This window comes from Monodon monoceros, unplaced genomic scaffold (assembly GCF_005190385.1).
Source record: "Monodon monoceros isolate NGI ecotype Baffin Bay Population unplaced genomic scaffold, NGI_Narwhal_1 Super_Scaffold_6, whole genome shotgun sequence".
Taxonomy (NCBI): domain Eukaryota; kingdom Metazoa; phylum Chordata; class Mammalia; order Artiodactyla; family Monodontidae; genus Monodon; species Monodon monoceros.
The window spans coordinates 11,816,243-11,835,071 of NW_021703783.1; the positions used below are offsets into that span (position 1 = coordinate 11,816,243).

The following is an 18,829-nucleotide window of genomic DNA, read 5'->3' on the forward strand; positions in this document are numbered from 1 at the left end:
CTTCAGTTTTCCATTAGTTCTTTGGTAAGGTCACGATAGGGATGAGAAGGTAATTTAAATTGGCTATACTTCAGCTGAGAAAGTAATGTATAAAAGTAGGTTTGTGCTTATTGCATTTAACCAGAATTTCTAGAACAATTAAATAGTAATAGTTTCAGTGTCTTCTTTTTAATTTTTTTTGAATCAAGAGTGACCACAACTGAAGAGACAGGGCTATGATTTACTGAGATGAGAACTTGAATCTGAAGTTCCAGTCTCAGCTATAAAGTTAACAGTTCAAAACTTGTATCTCGACTCGGGCACAGGGAGCCTGCTGAGCTCCCAGGCTAATCCCCTGCCCTTTCCAGGTCACGTGGGTCCTTGGGGGCATAGGGAGGAGGCCGAGCGGAGAACAGGAGAGCGAGGCGGGAGACGTCCTCAGGGAGGAGTGGGAGAGAAGCGGAGGGCGATTGCCCTGCACACTCGGGCACTGGGAGCCTGCTGAGCTCCCAGGCAGATCCCCCGCCCTCCAAACCCCCCTCCAGGCCACGTGGGTCCTTGGGGGCATAGGACGGAGGCCGGGGAGATCAGGAGAGGCAGGCGGGAGGGGCCCTCCCAGAACCCAGACCGGAGGAGCAGCAGAGGAGAGGAGGGCATTTGCCCCACCCACTCGAGCCCAGGAAGCCTGCTAGGCTCCCAGGTGAGGTCCCCCGCCCTCTGAGACTGGGGTGGGGTGCACGCCTAGGCCCCTTCTGTTCCTTGAGCCTAAGCCCCACCCCCCACAGCCCCCAGGGCCTTTTCCAGCCCTGTGGGTCCTGAGCATTGGCCCCACCCACCACCCAAACCTCGCCCTTGCTTAGGCCCCGCCCTCCAGAGCCAAGGTCTTTCCATCCCCCCCCTTTGTTTTCCTTTCCCTCCTCCTCCTTTTTACTACTGTGGTAGTGATGTACCTTCTGGTTGTTGATTCATCTATAGTTTTATTTTTACATTCTTTCTAACATATCTGTTAGTTTCCTAGTCTGATTTTATTTTTTACTTTGTTGTTTTTCTCTCTCTTTTTTTTTTTGCCACCCCACGTGGCTTGCAAGATCTTGATTTGCGAGCCTGGGGTTGAGGGGAGCTCCTGCAGTGGGAGCTCCAAGTATGAACCACTGGACTAACAGAGAACCTCAGACCCCAGGGAATATTCATCGGAGTGAGGTGTCACGGAGTTCCTCATCTCAGCACCAAGACCCAGCTCTACCCAACAGCCTACAAGCTCCGGTGTTGGAAGCCTCAGGCCAAACGACCAGTAAAACAGGAACACAGTCCCACACATTAAAAAAAAATGAGATGGCACAAAAAAATGTCACAGATGACGGAGCAAGGTAAAACCCGACAAGACCAAATAAATGAAGAGGAAATAGGCAATCTACCTGAAAAAGAATTCAGAGTAATGATAGTTAAGATAACCCAGAATCTTGGAAACAGAATGGAAGCATGGATTGAGCAAATACAAGAAATGTTTAACAAAGATCTAGAAGAACTAAAGAACAAACAGAGATGAAACAGTAACTGAAATGAAAAATACACTAGAAGGAATCAATAACAGAATAATGGTGGCAGAAGAATGAATAAGTGAGCTGCAAGACAAAATGGTCGAAATAACTGCCAAGGAGCAGAATAAAGAAAAAAGAATGAAAAGAATTGAAGACAATCTCAGAGACCTCTGGGACAACACTAAACATACCAACATTCAAATTATAGGGGTCCCAGAGGAAGAAGAGAAAAAGAAAGGGTCTGAGAAAATATTTGAAGAGATTATAGTCGAAAGCTTCCCTAACATGGGAGAGGAAATAGTGACCCAAGTCCAGGAAGCATGGAGAGTCCCATACAGGATAAACCCTAGGAAAAACACACCAAGACACATATCAATCAAACTAACAAAAATTAAATTCAAAGAAAAAATATTAAAAGCAGCAAGGGAAAAACAAAAAACAACATACAAAGGAATCCCCATAAGGTTGTCAGCTGACTTTTCAGTGGAAATTCTGCAGGCCAGAGGGAGTGGCAGGATATACTTAAAGTGATGAAAGAGAAAAACCTATAACCAAGATTACCCTACCCAGCAAGGATCTCATTCAGATTCAATGGAGAAGTCAGACAAACAAAAGGTAAGAGAATTCAGCACCACCAAACCAGCTTTACAACAAATGCTAAAGAAATTCCTCTAAGCGGGGGAAACACAGAGGAGAAAAAGGCCCACAAAAACAAACCCAAAACAATTAAGAAAATGGTAATAGGAACATACATATCGATAATAACCCTGAATGTAAATGCCCCAACCAAAAGACACAGACTGGCTGAATGGACACAAAAATATGACCCATATGTATGCTGTCTACAAGAGACCCACTTCAGACCTAGGGACACATACAGACTGAAAGTGAAGGGATGGAAAAAGATATTTCATGCAAATGGAAATCAAAAGAAAGCTGGAGTAGCAATACTTGTATCAGATAAAATAGACTTTAAAATAAAGATTGTTACAAGAGATAAGGAGGGACACTACATAATGATCAAAGGATCAATCCAAGAAGATATAACAATTATAAATGTTTATGCACCCAACATAGGAGCACCACAATACATAAGGCAAATGCTAACAACCGTGAGAGGAGAAATCGACAGTAACACAATAAGAGTAGGGGACTTTAATATCTCACTTACACCAATGGACAGATCATCCAAACAGAAAATAAATAAGGAAACACAAGCTTTAAATGACACAACTGGCCAGATAGATCTAATTGATATTTATAGAACATTCCACCCAGAGTGGCAGAATACACTTTCTTCTCAAGTGCACACGGAATATTCTCCAGGATAGATCACATCTTGGGTCACAAATCAAGCCTCAGTAAATTTAAGAAAATTGAAATCATATCAAGCATCTTTTCTGACCACAATGCTATGAGATTGGAAATCAATTACAGGAAAAAACTGTAAAAAATGCAAACACATGGATGCTAAACAGTGTGCTACTAAATAACCAAGAGATCACTGAAGAAATCAAAAAAATACATAGAAGCAAATGACAACGAAACATGACAACCCAAAACCTATGGGATGCAGCAAAAGCAGTTCTAAGAGGAAAGGTTATAGCAATTCAGTCTCACCTCAAGAAACAAGAAAAACCTCAAATAAACAATCTAACCCTACACTTAAAACAACTAGAGAAAGAAGAACAAAGAAAACCCAAATTCCGTAGAAGGAAAGAAATCATAAAGATCAGAGCAGAAATAAATGAAATAGAAACGAAGAAAACAATAGCAAAGATCAATAAAACTAAAAGCTGGTTCTTTGAGAAGATAAACAAAATTGATAAACCCTTAGCCAGATTCATCAAGAAAAAAAGGGAGAGGACGTAAATCAATAAAATTAGAAATGAAAATGGAGAAATCACAACTAACACTGCAGAAATACAAAGGACTATAAGAGACTATTACAAACAACTATATGCCAATAAAATGGACAACCACGAAGAAGTGGACAAATTCCTGGAAAGGTACAATTCTCCAAGACTGAACCAGGAAGAATTAGAAATATAAACAGACCTATCACAAGTAATGAAATTGAAACCATAATCAAAAACCTTCCAACAAACAAAAGTCCAGGTCCAGATGGCTTCACAGGTGAATTCTACCAAACATTTAGAGAAGAGCTAACACCTATCCTTCTCAAACTCTTCCAAAAAATTGCAGAGGGAGGAACACTCCCAAACTCATTCTACGAAGCCATCATCACCCTGATACCCAAACCAGAAAAAAGATATCACAAAAAAGAAAATCATAGACCAATATCACTGATGAACACATATGCAAAAATCCTCAACAAAATAGTAGCAAACAAAATCCAACAGCACGTTAAAAGGATCATACATCATGATCAAGTGGGATTTATCCCAGGGATGCAAGGATTCTTCAAAATAGGCAAATCATTCAATGTGATACACTACATTAACAAATTAGGGAATAAAAACCATATGATCACCTCAATAGATGCAGAAAAAGCTTTTGACAAAATTCAACACCCATTTATGATAAAAACTCTCCAGAAAATGGGCATAGAGGGAACCTACCTCAACATAATAAAGGCCATATATGACAAACCCACAGTGAGCATCATACTCAATGGTGAAAAACTGAAAGCATTTCTACTAGGATCAGGAACAAGACAAGGATGTCCACTCTCACCACTCTTATTCAACATAGTTTTGGAAGTCCTAGCCAGAGCAATCAGAGAAGAAAAAGAAATAAAAGGAAGACAAATTGGAAATGAAGAAGTAAAACTGTCACTGTTTGCAGATGACATGATACTATATATAGAAAATCCTACAGATGTCACTAGAAAACTAGTAGAACTAATCAGTGAGTTTGGTAAGGTTGCAGGATACAAAATTAATGCATAGAAATCCATGGCATTCCTATACACCAACAATGAAAAATCAGAAAGAGAAATTAAGGAAACACTCCCATTTACTGTTGCAACAAAAAGAATAAAATACCTAGGAATAAACCTGCCTAAGGAGGTGAAAGACTTGTACTCAGAAAACTATAGAACACTGATGAAAGAAATCAAAGATGACATAAACAGATGGAGAAATATACCATGTTCTTGGATTGGAAGAATCAATATTGTGAAAATGACTATACTACCCAAAGCAATCTACAGATTCAATGCAACCCCTATCAAACTACCAATGGCATTCTTCACAGAATTAGAACAAAAAATCTTACAATTCGTATGGAAACACAAAAGACCCCAAATAGCCAAAGCAATCTTGAGAAAGAAAAACGGAGTTGGAGGAATCAGGCTCCCCAACTTCAAACTATACCACAAAGCTACAGTAATCAAGACAGAATGGTACTGGCACAAAAACAGGAATACAGATCAATGATACAGGATAGAATGCCCAGAGATAAGCCCATGCACATATGGGCACCTAATTTATGAGAAAGGAGGCAAGAACATACAATGGAGAAAAGACAGCCTCTTCAATAAGTGGTGTTGGGAAAACTGGACAGCTACATGTAAAAGAATGAAATTAGAACACTACCTAACACCATACACAAAAATAAACTCCAAATGGATTAAAGACTTAAATGTAAGACCAGACACTATAAAACTTCTAGAGGAAAACATATAAAAAACACTCTGACATAAACCACAGCAAGATCTTTTTTGACCCACCTCCTAGAGTAATGGAAATAAAAACAAAAATAAACAAATGCGACTTAATTAAACTTCAAAGCTTTTGCACAGCAAAGGAAACCATAAACAAGACCAAAAGACAACCCTCGGAATGAGAGAAAATATTTGCAAATGAAACAACAGACAAAGGATTAATCTCCAAAATATACAAGCAGCTCATGGAGCTCAATATCAAAAAAACAATCCAGTTAAAAAATGGGCGGAAGACCTAAATAGACATTTCACCAAGGGAGACCTACAGATGGCCAAGAGGCACATGAAAAGATCCTCAACATCACTAATTATTAGAGAAATGCAAATCAAAGCTACAATGAGGTATCACCTCACGCCGGTCAGAATGGCCATTATCAAAAAAGGTAGAAACAATAAATGCTGGAAAGGGTGTGGTGAAAAGGGAACCCTCCTACACTGTTGGTGGGAATGTAAATTGATACAACCACTATGGAGAACAGTATGGAAGTTCCTTAAAAAACTAAAAATAGAACTACCATACGACCCAGCAATCCCACTACTGGGCATATAGTCTGAGAAAAGCATAATTCAAAAAGAGTCATGTACCACAATGTTCACTGCAGCACTATTTACATTAGCCAGGACATGGAACCAACCTAGATGTCCATCGACAGATGAATGGATGAAGATGTGGCACATATATACAATGGAATATTACTGAGCCATAAAAAAGAGGTGAAATTGAGTTATTTGTAGTGAGGTGGATGGACTTAGAGTCTGTCATACAGAGTGAAGTAAGTCAGAAAGAGAAAAACAAATACCATATGCCAACGCACATATATGGAATCTAAAAAAAAAAACAAAACATGGTACTGATGAACCTAGTTGCAGGGCAGGAATAAAGAGGTAGATATAGAGAATGGACTTGATGACATGGGGTGGGAGGGTGAAGCTGGGGCGAAGAGAGAGCAGCATGGACATGTATACACACTACCGAATGTAAAACGGTTGGTGGGAAGCAGCAGCACAGCACAGGGAGATTGGCTCTGTGCTTTGCGATGACCTAGAGGGGTGGGATAGGGAGGATGGGAGGGAGGCTCAAGAGGGAGGGGATATGGGGACATGTGTATGCACGTGGCTGATTCGCTTTGTTGTGCAACAGAAACTAACATAGTATTGTGAAGCAATTAAACTCCAATAAAGATGTATTAAAAAAAAAAAACAAACTTGTATCTGGATGCCAGAGATGAGATTTGATATAAAGACAAATTTTCAAGTCACTCCTTTTCCAACAGTATAAACAATATTGAAAGAAATGAAAATAGAGTGATCTACAGTAAAAGTATGTTTATATGAGAAAAGAACCCAGAATTGAGCCCTAGGAGAAGCCATTTGAGAGAATGAAAAATATCCTTTACACACACATACACTTTATATACTTTTATCATATTAAGGAAACATCTTCCTGGCTCTAGTCTTCCACAAAGTTTTATGTATCAAGTATCGATAAAGCAAAGTAATTTTATAATACTTTAAAAAACATAATTTGAAGATTAAACAGACAAGATGAAATATGCTACAAGATAAAACAAAATAAAAATTATCTTAGAATTATCTTCAGTTTTCAAATTATCCACCCTGCTGTTCCCAAGTACTAACAAGGATAATCCAAAGTTGGCCATAGGGTCTTCTGTTTTAACTTATTTAAATCTGGTTTTCAGATTTAACCACTCACATGAAAAATAAAACTTCAATTTATGAAAGTATGAAGTTGAAGTCTAAAATTCTGAATTTGGAGGGCAAATTTGAAAGTGCTATTGGCAGGTTGATTATATTAAGCTAGTGTGACTGTGTGTGTATATAGACACACACACACACACACACACTATATATATATATATATATATGGCAAATATTAGGAAGAGAAGCAGGAAGACTATGATGGTGATACTGATGACGATAAGAGTAAATATTTACTAACTGCTTATAATGTGTCATATTGGTTAAAATCAATCAGGCTTTTTCAGCCTCAGTACCATCGATATTTTGGGCCAGATGATTCTGTTGTGTGTGTGTGAGCGGGGGAGAGGGAAGCTGTCCCGTTCATCTTAGGATGTTAACTACATCCCTAACTTCTACTTATTATAATAGATGCCAGTAGCATCCACCCAATTGTGATCAAAATATGTCTCCAGACAAATACCAAATGTCCCCAGGGGAAGGGGGTAAAATCACCCCTGGCTGAGAACGACTGGTCTAAATGCTTTATATGCATCATTTCATGAAATCCTCACAATTATCCCATGAAGTAGATATCACTATCCCCCCCTTTTCAGATATTAAAGCATACAGAGGATCATTAAATTCTTGACAGTCTCATGGCCAGCAAGTGATATTTCACTGTACAAACTCAAGCATGTCTGGCTCCAGAGTCTGTATTCAATCACCACAATATATTGGAATATGTAGAAATACACCCATTAGAGAGTAGACAGAACTTCCTGTTTCTCAGAATTACTTGGAGGATGAGAAAAGAGGTGAAAATCTTTGCAATCTATGAAGTACCGTGCAAGGACCATTCTGTATATTTAATAATATTTATTACCAGCAGAACCAATAATAAACAATTTTTACTTAGAGTGCTTTTAATTCCCAGGAGAAACTGTATATCTTTTGCCTCCCTAGGAAACTTACGGTCAACAGGAACTTGTTTTTGTCGTTGGCTATCTCGCACAATACTGCCACCACTCTCACTGGAGCTGCTGTTCTGACGGGTTACATTTGCTGGGACCTTTGACACAGGAACAGGTGCTGAAGCAGAAGGTGGGAGGGGAACAGGAACAGGAGCTGGTGTTGGAGGAGGTGATGGAGCAGAGGGAATGTCAGTTGCTCTTGGACCATACTCCATCCTTTGCTTCTATAAAAAGACAAATCATTAATTCGGAATTGTGAAAATATAAACCTAGGCTAGGAAAACAAATTATACTTTGACAGGACCCTGTTGTCTATTTATTTGTAAACTTCCTTGCAAATCCATAGCAAATTTGTGTGTGTTAATATATATACATACATATATATGTATGTATAGACAGACATGCACAACCCTCGATTCCTACCTGATGTAATAATTATTAAAAATTATTTTTTAAATATTCTACACATTTGTTCACAATCAAAAAGGATACACAAATAGCAAACATTAGTACTAATAATAGTAATAAACGTCAAGAAAACTAAATTTGAACCTGGAATCACACAAGATCAGGGTAGGTCAAAAGATTTCTGATTATTTTATAGTTTCCATTAATAAGAACTTCTAACTGCACTAGAAGCCTAAATATCAATAACAGAAAGCATTACTTACTCCTTATTTTAAATGTATATTATATACCAAAGTGTTTAATTCTGCTGTTTCCAAGTAATTTGTTAAGAAGAGGGGTAATATTTCAGTAGATAAAAGGAGTTATGCTTAAAATAAACAAGTAATTTAAAAGTATTGTTAATTTTTTCAAGCCATATCCCTTTCTGCCATCATCTTAATGCTAATTTATTAAATTTAGAAAGTTTCCTTGTTAAAATAGGAATGTGGTGAGGGTAATGGTATGGTCTTTAATTAAATGTTTATGACTATGAAATTGTTCTATGACAATTTCAAAGAACTGGAAAAAGAATAGATACATGTATATGTATAACTGAATCACTTTGCTGTACACCTGAAACTAACACAACATTGTTAATCAGCTGTACTCCAATATAAAATAAAAAGTTAATATAAATAAATAAAAACAAAAATAATGAATTGTGACCAAGTTATCTAGGTTTGACCTAGAAATAAAAAGTGATTAAAAATCAGGAAATTTGTCTACATAATACAACATGTAAATAAAGTTAAAGAGAAAAATTCTTAGAAAAAGAAAAAGTTAAGAGGATCCTGGACTTTTCATTATGTGAAACTACCTGGTATGTGCCTCCCTCTGGATTTTTTATTATGGGAATAAAGCAACCCCCTAATTACTTAAAAAATGTTTATGACTACACGTCAAAAGCATATTATTAGGAAAAAAGTCCACAGGGGGATTTGTATTAAAAAAAAAGGTAGATGTGACAGAATATATAATAACTTTCAGTAATTTTTAAACCATGATTTAGGATATTATAAAATATTATTTGTGCATCTTCCCTATCAAACTACACACAATAGTTAAAAGTTTAAACAAAATAATCTTAATAAGTGAAATAAAATAAGTTCCAAATTCTCAAAAGGCAAATTTTTTGTATAGAATCAAAGATACAGAGCAGTGACTTATAATTTAGGTAAAGTTTAGATACTGCACTGGCACAATTTTAATTATTCTAAAATTCAGGATTAGTAGATGAAATACAAAAAGCAGGCCTTTTGGTAATCTGGTCCTTTGGCTAGAAGAGTATTTACATTTAATTTCTAAATTGGCCCAAATATAAGGTCATATTGATGGTAAAAGAGGCCTTCCCAATTTCCACAGAGATCAAAAACGTCAAAATACACACCACACACACACATCACTTTGTAATTCTTGTTTAAAAAACAACACACCACCCTCAAAGGCACCTTCACAGCAAATGAGTAACACCTGTGGAAACCAGAGGGGGGAGCAGCCCTGGTTCTCTACTGCCTCTTTAAAAGCCACTGCTCACCTGCCAGTGGGTGGGGAAGGTGGGAGGGTATGAAACAAGGATGGGAGAAGGACTGAAAGAAGAGTTTAGTGCTGCTATTTCTTAGAGGGGGATGGGAGGGAGAAGGAGAGAGGCAAAGAGGAAGGGAATGAGTAGGGGTTAAATTCACAGAGCAAGCCATGGAGTTTGATGGGAGAGAAACAGATATTGCTGACCCCTCTGCAATTCAAGGCCTGGAAACATTTCTAATATATTCAATAATCGAGCGTATTATATTATTATTATTATCATCCACAAAACAACGTTCCTATATTTGGGCCAATAAAATAGTTTGAGCAATCAAAATACAGCAAACATCACCGAAATGTAATACTTAGCACACACCAAAGTCATCAATGTATATGCAATGTACCCTTAACAAGAATGTCCTCGGCACATAATTTCATGAAGAGTTAGTGAATTCTCACATTAGGATTTCAAAAGTGTCAGAGTTTAAATTACTGCTTTTAAAGCTTAAACAAAACAAAAAATGCTTTCAGCTCCGCATTCCATGATATGACTCACATTTTTTGCTTTCAGAAAAACAAGAACAGCTAGCGTTTGGCTAGCCATCAAATAATACTGTGAAAAACTGAAAACCTGTGTTATTGTCACAATCAGGCCTGCAGACAGGCTCACCAAATCTTCTGTGCCTTGTTTCACCCATCTGTCATTGCTACATAATGCAACTTTATCAGTATAACCTATCAGAACTACAGACTTAAATATTCATATAATATACAGAGAAACCATAGGAAAAATTTTCATGAATTAGGTCATAATTTTATTTACTTGCATATTTTCCCCTTTTTCTTGGTCCTCCTTCCTGCCTCATCCTTCCAACCCCTGGAACGAAAAAGTGGGGGAAGGGCCTTCCTCAAATCATGATAACCTGTTCTGAAACAGAAACCAAGGTGGCTTTTCCATGGAAACTGATGTCATCCTCCACGAGGAGGAAAGGGAATCAGGAGTGACTCGTGAAATCACTTGGCTCTGTCCCCCGCCACCTTCTCCACTCCCTTTTACTTACCACCCAGTTACTGCTCTTCTCCCTTTGCTATTACTGTCTCTTGGTTATATGAGGCTGAAGGTAGAGAACTGATGGCCCCTCAATGGATGGCAAGTCTTGGAGAGCAGAAGTCCACCCTAAACTTTCTTCTGCTGAACGAAGGGTGCTGAATCTCCAAATCCAAAAAGAAATCTTGACCGACTGTTCCCAGTTTGCCTGCGACTCTCTGAGTGTCAGAACCAAGAGTCCCACATACATCCCTCCAAACCCCTCAGCTGTGAGCAAACTGGGATGATGGGTCACCTTGGTGTGGCTGTACTTTTGTACGATCACCGATCACCGTCACTTCCTAACTCTTGCCTTTTATCTCTCGCAAATATAAAGTTCTGCTTAAAACAAAAATCTCTTTGTTTTTTTTCTTTCTCTGAAAGAAGTCAGAATTACTAGACCCTGTGGAAAATGTACTTTTCTGTTGACAATTAAGTCCAAATGAGTCACTTTTCTTTAGCCACTAAAGCTGAGTAGAAATTCTCAAGGATTAAAGAAAGAGATGCGTAGATAAGCTCCTGATTCATGCAAGATACTGCTTCAGAAGGGAATTTATGCAAGCAAGCCCAACAAAGCCAGTAAAATTGAACTGTTCTTAAAAATGGAATCTACACATTTTTTCCTCTAAATTTAGTCTCTTTGGCACTCTGCAGTGAAAACTAGGCACAGCTGGAACGTTTGGAGGGTGTTAAGTCCAGAGATTGAATCCAAAATATTACATTAAAAAGAAGTGCCTCGAGGGAACAAATACGAGTTACCTCTGACAGCTCGCCAAGTAATTGCTATTAGGAAAATGGAGCAAATCACATCAAATGAGAAGATTTAACATAGGAGATGGAACTAGATAATATCAATTATACTTTACATCAAATATCAGAAACCGTGAGCAAATTAGTTTTTGACAGTAAGATTACCTCCTAACAAATCAACCAGGGAAGGAGACTGTAAATATATAATTAATTTCCACCACTATCTAGCCATGGAAAACTAATTATATAGGCTCACACTGCAGCATAACCCATGTAGAGTATTTCAGTAGATATTTGTGTATGAGTATTGTGTTTTAAAAATATTAAGATAAAGGTTCATCTTATTCTCATAGCTTATAAAGAATTCAATTAGAGTACATTTAATGTAAGACTAACTCTTAAGCTGATTTACAAAAGGAAATATATATCATGGTGTGTTTTAGTGAACTTTAGTTGAACTTGTAAGCAGTTAAACAAACAGAAAATTTTATGATTCTGTAATATGCCTTTTGGGCAGTAATTTTTATATATATGGAAAGAGAGAGATAGTAGGTATTATTCAAATTATTGCAAGAAGTATTTGGAAAAATGTCAACATGTGAAGCAGAATAAAAAGTAACCATCCCTGTCTAAAGATCATGCCTCTAATTGATAGATGAATAGAGTGTTCTAAGATTAACTTAAAAAAAATGTTTTAAGAATGGAATATTATCAGGAAGTTGGTCTGCTGGAATGAAAATAAAGACATCTTTAGTAAAACTGTCCTCTCTGTCCAGCAGTGTCTGAATATCTGGATTGAGCTTGAAAAACGGAGCATTCATAACAGGAGCTAAAATTAGTAGTGCTAGTGATCTACTATTCACCTGAAGAAAACATTTCCACTTTTAACTTAGGGCTACTTTAACATGTATATAGAAAAATAATAAAATTTTATATCTAGACTGGATTGTGGAGATCATGAAACTTGGCCCCTTCCATTTCACAGCTCAGCAAATTGGAGCAGAGAAAATGAAAACGCTTTCTTTAAGGTCATACAGCTAGTCAGTGGCAGAGCCAGGACTAGAATCCTCATGCACCAGCACCTAGACTGGAGCTGTTTCCACAATATCATAATATCTCTTGCTCGGAAACAGAGCAGATGGGGAAACTTTCTGTTGAATTTACAGGACCATAATGACCAGACATTCAAAATTATTTGCATCTTGTAGAGTAAGCATATCTATAATAATAATAAGCACATGGACTTCATAATTAATAATAAATAAAAGAGTTCTTTAGTCAAGCCTCTGAAGATATTGGAAATAATATAAGGGCAGGGATTGGTTTCTGCTCTTGGTGTACGACATGGAAATCTACGTTGGCAAAAGGGTGATTCTGGTAGATGAACAGTCAAAGTGCTAGAGGTCAGGGAATCAAGTCAAAAGACATATCAGGAAACTTGATGTGGCAGGTAGTTTTCAGGTGGGCAGGAAGTACCCTGGATGTCCATGTGTTGCCCAGCAAAAGTACTCTAAAGTCCTGGAATGTTCTATAACAGACTCTTCATCAAAAGATATGTCATTTATCTTCATTTCTCCGTAATCTCTCATAAACATTTACTTCCTTGTCCCTGTGGTTTCAACCAATCTATTTTTTTTATGTTCCACATCTTTTGAAATTTCTTTATTACCTCCCTCCCCTTCATTTTTAAAACTTTGCTGAAACCCTGGTGAAAAACACTTTCAGTGGGAACGGTAGTCTTTACTGAGCTGTAAAAAATCACTCCAAATGTGAGGATATTAAATAGCCTGGACTCGCAGGGACAGCGGGTGGCAACTCAACACCTATTGGCGACTGGTGCCAGGTATGATCATCCCTGCCAACAGAGAGAATCTCTAACCAACAGTGTGTGAACTGCAGGCGAGGGCTGCTCTTGTGCCCTTCCCCCAGCAACTGCCATTACTTCTACATATTTATTTACAGGAGATGTAAGTGTATGAAACTAACAGTCCTAAGTCTGTGGCTTTTTAAAATTTGGTGACTTGTAGATGCTACGTGGAAATCGTTCACATCTAATTCCCTTATGCCCACCCTTCCAAAAAAGCCTACTTTCTAAGTGAATTACATAGTTTGGATTATTTTCTTAAATGATTAAAAAATGAAAGAATTAATGAAACCCAAGTGATGGAGGCATAAAGCAAAAACCCAATTCCAAGGGTGATGACTGATCAGATCAACTTTGATCACAATGCAGTGCAAGGTAAACCTATTCTGAGAAAGTGTCACTTTAAGCATTCATACGGTGAAAAACTATATGTCTGTACAAAACGGGATATCAGTCTTTTTTTTTTTTTTTTTTCAGAGTTATGTTTTATTCAGCAGGAATTTTTAGGACTTCAAGGCTGGGAGGCAGCATCTCAAGTAACCCTAAGAGAACTGCTCGTAGGAGGCAAGTGGGGAAGCCAGGTTATATAGAAGTTTTGTAACAAAGGGCAGGCAGTTGGGAACATCAAAAGATTACTGTAAATTAAAGAAAACCAGATATTCCAAGTTAAGGAATTTAGCGCCTCTTTTCTAAGCATTATTCCTCATGACAGTCGAGCATATCAGAGCATAGGTTCTGATTCCAGAGTCCTGGGACCCCACTCTGGCTTCATGCGGCCATGTGACTGTGGGCAAGGTACTTCTCTGTACCTAATTTTCGTCACATATAAAACGTAAAAAAAAAAACAAAAAATAATTAAAAAAAAAACGTGCCTACTTCACAAGGTTGTTGTAGGAATTAAATATACTGGTATTTGTGAAGTCCTTAAAGGGCATGGCATACAGTCTGAGCATCTTTCTGTAGTACAGTACAGGGATCCAAAATGTTTTTGTGAGAAGTTTCTTTAAACTTCTGTAAAATTTTGATGTCACTGGATGGACGAGACAGGGCGGAAAGTGTCAGCCACTTTTTTTTTTTTTTTTTTTGTCAGCCACTTCTGAGCAGAGAGAGGGCCACTGCTCCTGATACACAAACACAAAGGGAGGGGCAAAGCCAGGGCAGATGGCCTGCATATTTGATTCTGGGAGGCAGGCAAAAGGGTGATTTTAATGGAGGAACTGCTCAGTCCTAGGATTTCTGTCTTTCTTTTCATCAAGTGCGAGATGCTGGCACTCAATAAATATTTGTGGGGTGAATGAATGAAAAGGTAAATAAGACATAGAATCGCTTTTGATATGTTTGTAATCCAGTGGAGTTCTATGAGATTAGGGTTTTAGGACTACCTGAATCTATAGAAATATGGTGGTACCTTTACTGTCATTCTGAAATAAGCCGCAGGATTTTTCTTTAGATATTTTAGATAAAAGTGTCTGGTAACGCTGTTGTAGAGATATAAAATAATTGGCATATATTTCTGAGAGTGATTTTTTTTTTCATCTTATTCTATCTAGTCATTTTTTTCTGGGTGTGTTATAAATGCTTTGAGAATAGGAATCCTTTTAGAGTCATATTTATGCCAGATAACAGAGAGCAGATTCTCAAGCTTGCTTATTAAAATTTTACAAGATTTCGGTGGTTTTGTTGGGCTGAGACCAAATATTTCAGGAGATGTTAAAAAGTAGATTGTTTTTAATACCTTATAAAAGTAGAGCTTTCAACCTAAACACACACACACACACACACACACACACACAGAGCTTCTAGACACATTTCTACGTACATCACTGCATTTAGAGCTGTATCCAGAAAATTTCAGCAGTCAGATAGTGTTGAAACGTTTAAAAGGAAACAGCCCGAACAAGCAATCCCTACAAGCTTCTATTTACATAAAGTAGCCAAACAAACCCCTGAAACTTGTGAGCACTTAAAAAATTTCTTGGTTTTGCCAAAGTTGACAAAAATATAAGCTGAGGCTCTGTTCAAGAAAGGAGAAATAATTTTATGTTCTCAAAAAGTACTCTACCTATGACACGTATTAATAGTTTTGGTTCAGCTTTACACAGAAGCAAACTTTAAACAGAGTAGTCAACTTATGGCCCAAGCCGGGAATCTAAACTGAAGAAAAAAACAAGACTGAACAGTAAACAGGAAAGGTAAGAGAGGTTAAATTCCCTAGGAAACCTCAGGTGGGGAGAATACTTAGAATTCACATTAGTATTTGCAAGTTTTAGGGTATCTTATTTTATGGGAGTTTGCCATTCCTAGCAACCATGCACACAAATAAAAACAAATTTGGCTAAGTGTTTCTAACATCTTATATATAAAATCTGGGCTTCTGCTCACATACAACAACTAGGGATATCCTTTGTAAATAGTGCTTCTTACTGTTTATCATGAGTTAAATATTAAAAACAGTTCAGGGGCTTCCCTGGTGGCGCAGTGGTTAAGAATCTGCCTGCCAATGCAGGGGATGGGGATTCGTGCCCCGGTCCGGGAAGATCCCACATGCCGCGGAGCAGCTGGGCCTGTGAGCCACGGCTGCGGGCCCGTGCGTCCAGAGCCTGTGCTCTGCAACGGGAGAGGCCACAACAGCGAGAGGCCCGCGACCGCAAAAAAAAACCAAAAAAATACAGTTCATATAGCTCAAAGGGTATGCACTCCATCACTGGTTTAGGAATACACTCTTCAACACTGCTTAAGGCATTCAGTGAAAACCTCTATAGGAAAGAACACAAAGAATTGGTATTTACAAACCAGACAGAAGCCTATATTATGTCAGGTAACCCACATCACAAAAATCAGAAAAGAAAGAACTTAGGAAAGAAAAAGGTATTAAGTCTAAGTTAGAAAATTCACTTCAAAAATCCATGGGAAATGGAGTAGACCATACCTTGAATAACTCAAACTCCTTCTTTGGCATCAATAGCTAATGACAAATGATGAACATAACATAAGTACATAATATATATGCACATCAGGCCAGCCCAAACATAAGCACAGCAAACAGAATTCCCACCGCCACCGCTTTAAGTTGTCAAGATCTATAAATTGTACATCAATCCTTTATTTTAAATGTTTCCTTGATTCTCGAATTCTAATAAGGCCAGAAGCCTCTCTGGATAAGTGCAGGGCCTGCGCTGGGCTTGAATGCCGTGAGGAGGCAGAAATCCTTACAGAATGGTCATAGCAGCACGTGACCACAGTTCTAGGTTTGGACAGCCTGCATTTTACTAAGCCTAGGCATGAAACTTCACTATTTCACTGCATATCCTATGCAGTTTCAGCTTCTGCGCAAATTTATGACATCATTATGGGGTCAGATGTGATCTTTTGCTCAAGATTCTGAAAATGAAAAGAATTTTCCTGGGGGCATGAGAAAGTAGCTACCACAGGTTCAGAGGCTAAGCATGGGACAGTCCATCCATTCTGTCTCTGCCGGCAGGTGTGATTTCTAGAGATCCTGTCACAGATTTAAAAGCACACGGCGGCGGCCCTGGTCTCTTGTGATTACCACATCTGAAGAAAGATAATGGCGCTGAAACTTGGGTGGAGGGTCTACCATGTGAAGGCAGTTTTTAAAAAAGGATTAGGATTCGGTAGTTGGAAAGCTGAAAGCAAACAGGCTATAATCAAAGTCTATATAGAGGATGAGAGCAAAGGCTGGTGAAGATGAACTGGTAGACACTCCAGCCACTGTCTCAGGGCCATCCTCTATCAGGCCCCTTGGGTAGGAGGGCTCTGGGTAAGAGTAAAGAGGCAGAAATACTATTTCTCCAAAGGTCAAAAATATTATAGGGTAGAAAAAAAATAGCATTCAGAGGAACAGTCACTGAGATAAACATTTTGAGCAATTTCCTGAAGAAGTAAATCAGAAAAACAAATGTATAATTCTTCCTTATGTCCCTAGCCACTGTCCCCCCGTTGCCTTAGGAAAAAGGTATAAATTATACAGTCAATTAAATCTCAAAATGACTAATACATAAAAAGTGTTTAAGTCCTGTTTAGGAAAGATGAACTTGAAAATTCGAAAAACTTAAATTTTGCTCAAAAATTGTAATTACCTGTATGGTATGCGTATAAGGTGGATCCGCACGCCCCAATCCAGACTCTGGAGGTCTCACGATATCCAAAATGTTGTTTGGCACAAATCCAGAATCTCCACTTGCATTTAGAACTTTCCACCATTGCTTCCTATCATCAAGGATCTGTCATCATGCAAGAAAATAAAGGCGGCATTTGTGTACCAAAACCGAACTATGAAGGAAGTTCGATTTTTATTCTTAGACCAAGAAAATGTTTTCACTTTTAATACGCTGACTGAGCATCAACATACTGTGGGTTAAATGATTGTCAGGAATTACACTAAGAATTACAATTACTAGTATAGAACAGCTTTGGTACCACTCTACCCAAGGTCCATATTACCTCCCAAGAATGCTTAGCCATTTGCGGTATTTGAAGTGCTTAAGATGAGTTACTTGGAAAAAGTCTATTGTCTCCATCCTTAGAATAGAGAGGAAAGGTATAAAAACATTTTTTTTTTACTATTGTAACTATGCCATATTATACATTAAAGAAGATGAAGTCTCAGTTATAACTGAAGGAAGAAATTTGAGAGTCATGGGAGATTATTCCCAAAACCATTAGCACGCTCACTGCTGGTTACATTTGTGCAAGGGTACTAAAATAGGAAGGAGGAAATGTTTTCTCTTATTAAAATATTATGGTGCATCTACAGCTGAAGTGATGACCAGCCTTGATTCCAGAATGAATAAAGGCCAGAAGAAGGAAGAGAGCAAAGTAAGCCAAGAAATCCAACCCCCCCCCCCGCAAAGAAGCAAAAAACAGATAAAGCAGCTACCCCGCCTAAACAGATATAGGTATCTATAATATGCTGTGTATCCTTGGTAAAACAAAATAACACTGAAGAATAATTTCTTGACCCCAGCATTTCTTTGAGGAAGGTTTAGATATATACCAGAAAAGGAATACAATAAATCCACTTTATTAAGAGTATAAAAAAGGTAAAATTCTATTACCTCTAAGATATCATCCTTTTGAACTGAGAGCTCACTGTTGTTCCTTGCCACAAAGTCATACCTGGATTTGGCATATTTCTTGGGTTGTAGATCATAATTTCTACGAAAAGAAAGAAAAAAGATAATCACTCTGCTAGCTTTTCCTAAAGGCTGAAAGCAGAAGTGAAACACTAAGGCAAGCCAATGCCTACCAGAAACCATTTGG

The 18,829-nt window shown here is 38.0% G+C and overlaps 1 protein-coding gene across 2 annotated transcripts in view; it reads right to left on the reverse strand.

Annotated features, from left to right (window-relative positions):
• Positions 1 to 18,829, reverse strand: part of EPS8 (epidermal growth factor receptor pathway substrate 8) — a 192,231-nt gene that overhangs the window by 8,718 nt on the left and 164,684 nt on the right. For both annotated transcript variants that reach the window (XM_029204630.1, XM_029204631.1), the window contains 3 exons: positions 18,625 to 18,724; positions 17,647 to 17,790; positions 7,879 to 8,101 (listed from right to left, as the gene is read on the reverse strand). In XM_029204630.1, coding sequence (XP_029060463.1) covers positions 7,879 to 8,101; positions 17,647 to 17,790; positions 18,625 to 18,724 — 467 coding nt within the window. The remainder of the gene's footprint in view (positions 1 to 7,878; positions 8,102 to 17,646; positions 17,791 to 18,624; positions 18,725 to 18,829) is intronic.